The sequence below is a fragment of the Austrofundulus limnaeus genome, unplaced genomic scaffold (assembly GCF_001266775.1).
Source record: "Austrofundulus limnaeus strain Quisiro unplaced genomic scaffold, Austrofundulus_limnaeus-1.0 Scaffold477, whole genome shotgun sequence".
NCBI classification, from domain to species: Eukaryota; Metazoa; Chordata; class Actinopteri; order Cyprinodontiformes; family Rivulidae; genus Austrofundulus; species Austrofundulus limnaeus.
Genome location: NW_013952879.1, coordinates 76,529 through 87,897, shown reverse-complemented (window position 1 = coordinate 87,897; position 11,369 = coordinate 76,529). Strand labels below are relative to the sequence as shown.

Below are 11,369 nucleotides of genomic sequence, written 5' to 3'. Positions count from 1 at the left end.
CATATAAGTATATAAACAACAATAATTATGGCTGGATATTGTGGTTTTTTTTCACTCAATGGTCAGTGTTGTGTTGGGTGAAGAGTCCACGAAGGAAAAACTTTTATTTTTGTTTGGTTATTGGTGGTGATGGATAAAAAATGTCACGTGAATATCAGCTCATGTTCAATAGGTTCAAACCAGCTGATCTTCTAGCTCTTTTAACAACTGGCTTCAAACAAAAAAATAATAAAAAAAACATGGAGGACAGTCTCCTCAGCTAACCTCATGAATAAAACACCCACAAAGTATCCCTCGCTGTGTGTGTGTGTGTGTGTGTGTGTGTGTGTGTGTGTGTGTGTGTGTGTGTTTATGGACAGACGTCCAATGTGCTGTTGTGTTTAAAAAAAGCTGTTGTGGTTTTACTTTTCACTCTATTATTTTTATTTATTTATTTATCTAATATTTATTGCTGCAGTGTTCTTTATATAAATGCTTGTGTGACTGTGGGTGACCAGTTTGCAGGAAAGCCAGTTATATTACTATCAAATTTAATAATATCAAAAAAGATAAATTCTAATTTTCCCATTAAAACACCTGTAATATTGAGTTCACTTATCTTTGATTACCTCAAACATGTTTCCAGCGCTGTACTCTGGAGCAATAATCAGATCAATGTCTCTCTTGTCCCCCAGAAATGAAGGATAAGGCACATTGATCAGCAGCCCAGCATCCATCAGGTGAAACTGTTCTTTAGACTGGAGGTAAGGGGGGACTGAGGAATCTGTCAATGGCAAAAAATCAAATGGTTTAAAATTCTTATTCAAGCCCATGTTTCAAAGATACGCTTATTTTGTTGATACTTCCTTCCTAAAGAACGTAATTAGGGGAACTCTTACATTTAAGATAGCTGCCTGCTGTCGTTGAAAATAGGGCTGGGCGATTATTTGATCGCGATTACTGATCGAGAAAATTCAGGTCGATCGCGGTGATCAACTGTGAGCCTCTGACTCGATCAAACATGGCAGAAATGTGCGCGACCACAGCCAATCAGAATCCACCTTCTCCTGYTCCACCTCCGTTTATAAGTTGCTAAGGAAACGCAGACGKAATCGCAGAATTAACCAAAGTAATCCAGTATAAAAACGCTGTTTAAGTATCTCGGGGTCTTGTTCACGAATGAGGGAAGAATGGAGCGGGAGATYGGCAGGCGGATTGGTGCTGCRTCTRCAGTGATGCGGGCACTCTACTGGTCTGTCATGGTGAAGCGGGAGCTGAGCCAGAAGGCAAAGCTCTCGGTTTACCGGTCGGTCTACGTTCCTACCCTCATCTATGGTCATGAGTTTTGGATAGTGACCAAAAGAACGAGATCGCGGATACAAGCGGCCAAAACGAGTTTCCTTTGCAAGGTGTCTGGGCTCTTCCTTAGAGATAGGGTGAGAAGCTCCGTCATCCGGGAGGGACTCAGTAGAGCCGTTGCTCCTCCACATCGAGAGGAGCCAGTTGAGGTGGCTGGGGCATCTGGTTAGGATACCTCCTGGACACCTCCCTGGTGAGGTGTTCCGGGCATGTCCCAATGGGAGGAGGCCCAGGGGAAGGTCCAGGACACGCTGGAGCAGGGGTGCCCAAATATTTTCCCTGAGAGGGCCAAAATTAAAATCAATCTGAGGGTGGTGGGCCAAATGCAATAGTATAATACATGAAATGCAAATACTTCAAGTAAAGTTCTATTTTTTATGATTAAGCTAGTGCAGTTGCCCACATTTTGTTTGTTTGTTTGTTTGTTTGTTTGTTTGTTTGTTTGTTTGTTTCAGCCCATGGACATTGAGAAAATTCAACATTTGCTCGGGCAGCACAGGCTCATGGTACTTTCCATAATTTAAAATTTGAGTATAGGGTCTTATAAGGTGTGCAAATCTATATGGACTTAAATCTAATATAAATGTCTCTTGAAGTTACTTGTATTTTAAGTTTAATCTTAATAGAATTTAAATATAAAGTGAGCACCATGAGTTAAGTTTATCTGACTACAGTTTCTTGTACCTAGTTGGACCAATGTTTGAAAAGACTAAGTGCAAATATAGGATTTCTAAAACAGGAGATTGCAATCTAGTAACCAGGATAACTGCTAGTGGGCCAAATCAAATGGCTTGGCGGGCCAAATTTGGCCCGCGGGCCCCACTTTGGGCACCTCTGCGCTGGAGGGACTATGTTTCTCGGCTGGCCTGGGAGTGCCTTTGGATTCCCCCAGACGAGCTGATCCAAGTGGCTGGGGAGAGGGAAGTCTGAGTCGCTCTGCTTAGTCTGCTTCCCTCGTGACCCGATCCCGGACAAGTGGCAGAAAATGGATGGATGGATGGATCGCCCAGCCCTACTTGAAAACATGAGAGTTGGAGAATATGAACTAAAATGGTTCATCCATGCTTTGGTTATTGGATTCTATCATCATCAGAACCCAGTGTTGGAACAAAAATAAAACAGTGATTATGTTAATTTTGCTTAAAAAAAAAACATAGAATTCACTTAAAATATTAGATGTTTTTAGTTTTATGATAAAAAAGTTTAAAACTATCCAGTTCTACTTTAGTTCCAAAAGACTGAAATATCCAGCCTTCTTGGAGTCCTTAGTGAGGGTGCTGGAAGATGCTCCAGCTGGGGACTCACTTATTCTGCTGGGGGACTTCAGTACATCAATGTGACCTGGGGGTGGTGTGACTGGAAGGAACGGCCTTCCCTGATCTAAACTCGAGTAGTCTTCTGTTGTTGAACTTTGATGATCACAGTTTGCACATCTCAAACACCATGTTTTAGACACTTGGATGAAGAGAGGAGCTGAGTTGTCAACTGATCACCATCTGATAGTGAGTTGGTGGGGGAATATGCTGGACATACCCGGCAGACCCAAACATGCAGTGACTGTTTGCTTTGAATACCTGGCAGAAGAACCCATCAGAAAGATTTTTAAATCACACCTCCTGGAGATTTTTAACTACCTCCTAGATGAGGTGGGGGACATTGAGTCCATGTTCTGCATCTCAATTGTTGAAGCAGCTATCTTGAGTTGTGGCCACAAGGTTGTTGGTGTTTCTTATGGTGGCCATCCTCGAAGTTGGCAGTGAAAACCTCAAGTTAGGGAGGTTATCAAACTGAAGAATAGTTCTAGGCCTTATAGGCTAGTAGGACACTGATAGCAAATGAGGAGTATGGATAGGCCAAGTGGGCTGCACCCATGGCTGTTGCTGAGGCAAATGATCAGATGAGGGAAGAGTTCAGTGAGGCCTTGGATAAAGAGATTCAATCGGCTCTGAGGAGATTCTGGCAAACCATCTGGTGGCTGGGGCAGGGAAAGCAGCACTTCACTAACAATGTGTAAAGGTGGGGTGCCTTTGACCACAACCAGTGATGTCGTCAGGAGGTGGAAAGAATACCTCTGACCTCCTCAATCCCACTGGCACATCTTTCATGGAGGAAGCTCACTCCGGGATTTTGGGGTTGGTCTGTCCATAACTGGGGCTGAGGTCACCAAGGTAGTTGAAAAGCTCCACGGCAGCAGGGTTCAGAGTGTGGACCAGATCTGCTGAAATGATAATCAGCACCTCAAAATCTGAGGCCATGGTCCTCATTTGCAAAAGGGTGGATTGTTCTCTCCAGGTTGGGATGAGGTTCTACCTCAAGTGTAGCAGTTCAAGTATTTTGGGGTTTTATTCACGGATAAGGGAAGAATGGAGCAGGAGATTGACAAATGTATTGGTGCGGCTTCTGGAGTTTTGCAGACTGGTCCGATCTGTTTTGGTGTAGAGGGAGCTAAGCTGTTAGGTGAATCCCTCCGTTTACTGGTAGGTCTACATTCCTACCCCCACCTATGGCCAAGAAACTTAGGGTAGTGACCAAAAGAACAAGATTGTGGATACAAGAGGTTGAAATAAGTTTTATCTGCTGGGTAGCTGGACTCTCCCTTATAGATAGGGTGAGAAGTTATGTTATCCAGGAGAGACTCAGAATAGAGCTGCTGCTTCTCCATATCCAGAGGAGCCAGCTGAGGTGGATCATCTGGTAAAGATGCTTCTTGGAAGGCTCACAAGGGAGGTGGCTCCAGGCATGTCTGATTGCAAAGAGACCCGTAGGAAAGACCTAGGACATGCTGAAGAGACTATATGTCTCTCGTCTGGCCTGGAAACACCTTGGAGTCCTCCCAGAACAGTCAGAAGATGTGGAGACAGAAAAAGATTTTGGCTTCCCTGCTGAAGCCGGCGCATCTGCGACCCGACTCGGAATAAGCACAAGATAAGGGGTGGATGGATAGCTATTTCAGATTGGACAGATATTGAAAGCATATGTTTTAAATTTTACAGTTCTAGATAGTTCTAGTTATATAATTTTACTGTAAACTGTGTTTTCAGACATTTGTATTCAGTTTTGAATAATTTTGACCAGGTTTGACAAGTCAAATTATCTTAGATATCTAACTAGAGTTTATCTCCAGGAGTGCAAAGGCAAACATTTAAAGGAACTAGCCCTTTATTTAACTGCTGAATTTAATGGTGGGGAAAAAAGCAAATGTTGGTTCATCATGCCATGTTGTTTTTCCTGAAACATGTTTTTTTTTTGTAAAATGATATATATTCTCCAGGTTCATTAATCAGTTGATGTACGTCTCTGAACAGAGCCTAAAGCAAACTTTCTTCTAAAGCTTATGTTATAGTTGATGCGACGCACAGGGCGTGAGAGGTTTGCATCAGAAGTTATGCAATCGCGGCATCCCCGCCCCCACGCGTCGTGCACCTCAGAAATTTTGAAGCTCCGCAAAGGCTGCACGCCACTCGTTGCGAAGGTGCTCTCGCTGAACAGGTCCAAATGTACCGGCATCTGTATGATCCCTCCATGAGAGATCATAAAGACAACTACATGGCTCAAAACTCATGGAAGTAAATAGTAACGACTTTAAAGAAAGATGAGTTAATATGCCGGACGACATGGAAAAATATTTACGACCGGTTTGTGATCCTGGAGGAAACAAACCAGTGTTGCTCTCTCAGTTCGTGAAGCACAGAGAAACAGATAATATAAAAAAAGAGGTAAATATTGTTACTTTGTTATGTGTGACGTCAAGCGTTTCTTCTTCTACACTCTTCCCGACTACTTTTCCGCTGGTTTGGTACCGTACTGCCGTCTGTCGGTGATGGAAGAACAGTGATAACATGAACGTTAGCTATGTTATCAAACAGCACGCGGCTCAGGAGCGCATGTACTCCGCGGAGCTTGCGCAACAACCCAAAGCGCGACTATAACCCAGCCTTAATTCTAACAGCATAGGGTTTTTTTGTAATGCATCTTTGTTGAACACTTCATGTGTCAAAATGAGATAAAATGAATCATTTGTTTATTTACTTCCAATCAGAGCTTGTATGTCTTTGTTCTCACCTTGGTATTGGTAGAGGAAGTTGTTGATTGTTCCCCACTCCCATTTTATTATAAGAGGAACGAGTTGCTCCGTAATAAAAGAAGCTGCAGAAAAGACAGTTGAAATTAAATTAAAAGAAATGTCACTTTTCTCCAACAAAGGCAACCAACTCCTGTGTACTCACCGTGGCTTTTGAAGCCTCCATCCTCCAATCCTTGGCTCCAGGTCTGAACTGCTACCAGAAGATCCTGGTTCAGCTGCTGGAGCAGACTTTCTTTTTCCTCTGGGCATTTAGATCTTAGCAGCATGGAGTCATTACAACTACACTTGTCTGGAGAAGAGAGGAATACGTATTCATGCTGCATATTCAATCAGATATACAGTCCCTGCATCATTATTACACAGCAGACATTTTCAGCCTTAACCGCCAAACAATTTTATAAATTTTACCTTGTAGAATTTTTTGCAGTTGATCCAAATCCGACTGTGCTGTGGGGTCCTTAATGATGCTTCTGACCAGACATATCAAGTTACTGAATACTTTGCGTGCATGTAGATACTTTTCAGTAGCAGCATCAATGTTTCCAATTGCTGAAACAAACACACAAAGCTAGAGTGTGAGATAAGGATTAACACACTTAGCAGGTTTGTAGTTTAAACACCAATTACCATCCAGCTTTTTTTTGACTGTCTCCTCGTTAGCCAGTGCACTGCCAAAAATGCCTGCAGAGTAGAAAAAGTAAAACTCTATTACATAAAGTGAGTGAAATATTTTGAGCCCTTATTTCTTGTAGTTTCAATGATTATGACTTACAAATTACAAAAAAAAAGAATAATAAAAATTCAGTCATGTGACTTCAATAGCAATTTGTTGTGATTTTCCTGAGTTTAGATTTTGTTCTGCATTTCTTTTAATCTTTGTCAATTCATTCTTCAAAATGTCTCAACACTCAGCATTCACTAAAATGCAATTACTCTAGTTTAACATGTTTTCCAGTGTGACAATGTGATTTGCTGCATATGAGAAAGTGTAATTATTCTATCCGTCTGTTTTCTTCTGCTTATCCGGGGTTGGGGAAATCCCAAGGCATTCCCAGGCCTGAAACAGTCCCTCCAGCATGTCCTGGGTCTTCCTCTGGGGCTCCTCCCAGTGGGACATGCCCAGACAACTTCACCAGGGAGGCGTCCAGGAGGCATCCTAACCAGATGCCCGAGCCACCTCATCTGGCGCCTCTCGACATGGAGGAGCAGCGGCTCTACTCAGTGTCCCGCCTGGATGACCAAACTTCTCGCCCTATCTCTAAGGGAGAACCCAGACACCCTGCGGAGGAAACATTTCGTCCACTTGTTTCTGCGATCTCATTCTTTCGGTCACCATCCAAAGCTTGTGACCATAAATGAGGGCAGGATCATAGACTGACGGTAAATCGTTTCACCACGACAGATCGGTACAGCACCCACATCACTGCAGATGTCACACCAATCCACCTATCAATCTCCTGCTCCATTTTTCCCTCATTTGTGAACAAGACCCCAAGATACTTAAACTGCTCCACTTGGGGCAGGACCTATTCCCCAACCTGGAGGCAGCAGTCTACCCTTTTCCAGCTCAAGACCATGGTCTCAGATTTGGAGGCACTGATCCTTATCCCGGCCGCTTCACACTCTGCTGCAAACCGCTTCAGTGAGAGCTGGAGATCACCATCTGATGAAGCCAATAGGACCACATCATGCGCAAAAAGCAGATATGCAATCCTAATGTCACCAAAACGGATCCCCTCAACACTGTGGCTGCTCCTAGAAATTCCATCCATAAAAATTATGAACAGAATCTGTGACAAAGTGCAACCTTGGCGGAGTCCAACTCTCACTGGAAATGAGTCTGACTTACTTCCGGTAATGCAGACCAAACTCGGTCAAACAGGGACCCAACAGCCCGTATCAACAGGCCTGGTACCCCATACTCCCGGAGTACCCCCCCACAGGAGTCCCCGAGGGACACAGTCAAACACCTTCTCCAAGTCCACAAAACACATGTAGACTGGTTGGGCGAGCTCCCATGTACCCTCCAGGACCATGCTGAGGGTGTAGAGCTGGTCCTCTGTTCCACGACCAGGATGAAAACCAATACTGCTCTTCCCGAATCTGAGATTTGACTATCCAATGGACCTTCCTCTCCAGGACCCCTGAACAGATCTTACCAGGGAGGCTTAGAAGTGTGATCCCTATAGTTAGAACACACTCTGCGGTCCTCCTTTTTAAACAGGGGGACCACCACCCTGGTCTGCCAATCCAGGGGAACTACCCCCAATATCCATGTGATATTGTAGAGTCACGTCAACCAACACAACCCCACAACATCCAGAGTCTTAAGAAACTCCGGGCAAATCTCATCCACCTCTGATGCCGTGCACCAGAGAATGGAGAGTCTGACCTAGGGTCCCCCGACTCTGCTTCCTCGTTGGAAGACGCGTTGGTAGGATTGAGGAGGTCTTCAAAGTATTCTGCTCACTGACCCACAACATCCCGAGTTGAGGTCAGCAGCGCACCATCCCCACCATAAACTGTGCTGGTGGTGAAAAGTTTTCTCCCTGAGAAGCAGGATGGTGGAACAGAATTGCCTCAAAACCATAATGAAGTCTTTTTCCATGGCCTCTCCAAACTCATCTCACGCCCAAGTTTTTGCCTCAGCAACCATCTGAGCTGTAATCCGCTTAGACTGCCAGAACATGGCCCACTCGGAATCAATGTCCCCAACCCCAACCTCCCCTGGAACATGTTTAAAGTTCTCCCAGAAGTGTGAGTTGAAACTCAGACTGACTGGAGACTCTGCCAGACATTCCCAGCAGACCCTCACTATACGCCGCAGAGCAGATGGAACAACAAAGACCATCACTGAACTGCAGCCTAAGGTGTCCCGGTGCCAAGAGCATAATATGGTCACCCTTATGCGTAAACATGGTGTTCATTATGAACAATCCATGATGAGCAAAGAAGTCGAATAACAACGCACCAGTCCAGAGGTGGGGGGGGGGGGGGTGTCAGAGACTCACAGTCATTGCCCACGTGAACATTAAAGTTCCCCAGCAGAACTAGGAAGTCCCCATTAGAAGCACACTCCAGCACCCACTCCAAGGACTCTAAAAAGGGTGGATGATCTGAACTGCTTTTAGGCACATAGGCACAAACAGTTAGGACCCGTCCCCCCACACATACGTGGAGAAAGGCTACCCTCTCGTTCACTAGGGTGAACCCCAATGTATAGGCACCAAGATAGGGTACAATAAGCCCACTTCTGCTCTGCGCGTCCCAGCAGGGGAAACTCCAGAGTGGAAGAGTGTTCAATCCCTCTCGAGGAGACTGGTTCCAGAGCCAGATCGGTGCATCGAGGTGAGTCCAACTATATCTAGTCAGAACCTCTCAACCTCACACACCAGCTCAGGCTCCTTCCCCACTAGAGAGGTGACATTCCACATCCCTAGAGCCAGCTTCTGTAGCTGAGGGTTGGACTGCCAGGGTCCTCACCTTCGACTAATGCCCATGACACACTGTACTCGACCCCTTTGGCCCCTCCCACAGGTGTTGAGCCCATGGGCAGGGGGAAGCATGTCTCCTCTTCAGGCTGTGCCTGGCCGAGCTCCATGGGCAAAGGTCTAGCCAACAGGCACTCGCCACTGTGCCCCACCTCCAGGCCTGTCTCCAGAGCGGGGCAACAATGACCCRCRTCCAGGCGAGGGAACACTCAGTCCATTTGTGGCATTTATCATAAGGGGTCTTTGGGCTGCACTTTGTCTGATCCCTCACCTAGGACCTGTTTGCCTTGGGTGACCCTACCGAGGGCAAGAAGCCCCTGACAACAAATGTGTGACTTTCACTAATGAAATAGTTTTTCAGAATGTGATAAAATGATTTTGTGCAAGTAAAAATGGGTAAATGCATGTTATGATATTTCTGTAGAAACACACCTTGAAACTGGATAATGTCCATCTCTGGCTTCTTCTCCAGCAGTTTTCCACTCTTGAATTTGCTGCCCAGGAGAGACGTTTCAACAAAGAGGCCYAACTCTGTGAATCCTGCTTCATGGGGGCTTACTTCAAACCATTTTCCTAAGAGACAAGTCAGTCTACTTTACTTTGCTGCACAAAAATCYATAATTTTTCATGGACACATRCATTTACCTTTGAAAGGCCCATTTGAGAAGCTGTGCTTCTCTACAGCACAGTAGATAGGGTATGGATTGGTGACGTCCCTTTCGACCTCATGTGAGAGCTGCCGTTCATTCATCTGATGAGAAACCACTTTAAATAACTTTTTGTGTTTGTTGAATTTCAGAAAAGCTGTATTACAAGTGTCCCTGGTACCTGTTTCATGACCCCAGCAGTGGTAAGAACTCCCCAAATATCAGTGAGAGAGAAGTTTTCCTCTTTAGTTTTTTCACCCACCCAGGCCAGAGCCTGTTCTAACTCAATCCCAGAACCTGATAGTTTGGACACAGCATCCTCCATGTTGGAGCTCCACTTAGGGTCACTGTACAGGGAGGCCATGGACCTGTTCATGTGGACAGGAAGTGAGACTGATACACATGTTCAAAAAAGCCTAACTGCCCTATAACAACACCCTATAACTATAACAACTACCATGTAACACAACAAGACAAATGTGAACGACAACATCACATGATTTCATAAATATTTTAACCCTCTTATTATGTTCGTTTCTGAGGAACAGCAATAATGTTTTATATACACTGGAAAAAACACCCACACACACACACACACACAAAAAAAACATAAAATTCATCTTTCATCTTTGTAATATGTAGATGCAGGGAGGAGTTGCAAATACGTAAAATTAACCATTTTCATTTTGTGTTTATTATACTTAAGAGGAAAAAAGTAGTGCACACAACTACATTGTATAAACTACAAGCACTCGGAGAGTGCAAACCTCTGCCAAGACCAATTTCCCCCCATCCTGTCATAGAGTTAATGCGCAAAAGCAGAGATGGAAACACATTTGTCGAATAAGTTCTGACATAGCGAACATTTAAGCAGGCAGTATGCAAGGGATTTCTTCCCGGTGGAGTCCAGTGTGAAAAAAAAAGGTCAGGCTCGTCACCCRACATTTTTCATCATCAAACTGGTGTTGGATTAAGCTCCTAAGTTTTCATCAGTCACATTTCACCGTGTGAAACGTCTGTTTTATCCCCTTGTATGAGTTTGTAATGGTTTGACTCTCTTTATAAAGTGCTTCCTGGCTCCCCCCATCTCCAAACTTTGAGGCCCGGCCAGAAGCTCTCTGTTTACAAGCCTAGTAGCAAGAAACTGTTGTGATTGGTTGTTTCGGAAAAGTGGTGTGTTTGACGAAATGGGAAAAATAGGTTTCATGGTGCAGTCACACACTTCCTGGTCACAAAACGTTCTCTACGTGTGCACCAAATGTGTTAAAATGTGCAAAATATGCCAAAAAATTATTCATCATTAAATCTGGTTTTAACGTTACTTTTATAAAGTTTGAAGTCCGTGTTGTCCAATCCAACTCACTGTTTTTGCTCTGTGAAAGCATCACAGCTTTGCCGATCTCAGAGTGTTAAAAGAAAAAAATTCCTGAATCCACATCGTGATCYGGAACATCACCAAAATTTAATGGTGTGTTCCTTGGCCCAGTACCCACGTGTTAAAAATGTCATGACAATCCGTCCACAAGTTTTTGAGTAATGTTGTCCACAGACAGAACGACAGAATGACAGAATGACAGAYAGACATATGCGACCGAAAACATTACCTCGCCCTTGGCGGAGGTAAAAAGGGGAAGAGTAAATGTTTGTCTAGTTCTGATGAATCACAAAAAGTAGTAATCACCAGCACTCCAAAAGTATCAAAAGTGTTTAGTAAAGGCAAAAATGTGATGCACTGTGTGACGTAGCGACATATTTCCCGACGGGACAGTTTACTGAATGATGTCCACTAACCTGAAACAGATGGAGAGG

The 11,369-nt window shown here is 44.4% G+C and overlaps 2 protein-coding genes across 3 annotated transcripts in view; both read right to left on the bottom strand.

The window, feature by feature from the left end:
- The window catches only part of LOC106529932 (cytosolic phospholipase A2 gamma), a 35,373-nt gene extending 24,974 nt beyond the window's left edge, over nucleotides 1–10,399 (bottom strand). The window contains exon 1 of the mRNA XM_014025461.1: nucleotides 9,977–10,399. The gene's annotated coding sequence lies outside the window, so the exon portion shown is untranslated. The remainder of the gene's footprint in view (nucleotides 1–9,976) is intronic.
- Nucleotides 1–11,369, bottom strand: part of LOC106529930 (cytosolic phospholipase A2 gamma) — a gene marked incomplete at its 3' end in the record, with an annotated part of 18,179 nt that overhangs the window by 1,836 nt on the left and 4,974 nt on the right. For both annotated transcript variants that reach the window (XM_014025460.1, XM_014025459.1), the window contains 8 exon segments: nucleotides 609–763; nucleotides 5,401–5,484; nucleotides 5,565–5,711; nucleotides 5,831–5,971; nucleotides 6,050–6,103; nucleotides 9,346–9,486; nucleotides 9,559–9,664; nucleotides 9,742–9,928. In XM_014025460.1, the coding sequence (XP_013880914.1) occupies nucleotides 609–763; nucleotides 5,401–5,484; nucleotides 5,565–5,711; nucleotides 5,831–5,971; nucleotides 6,050–6,103; nucleotides 9,346–9,486; nucleotides 9,559–9,664; nucleotides 9,742–9,928 (1,015 nt within the window).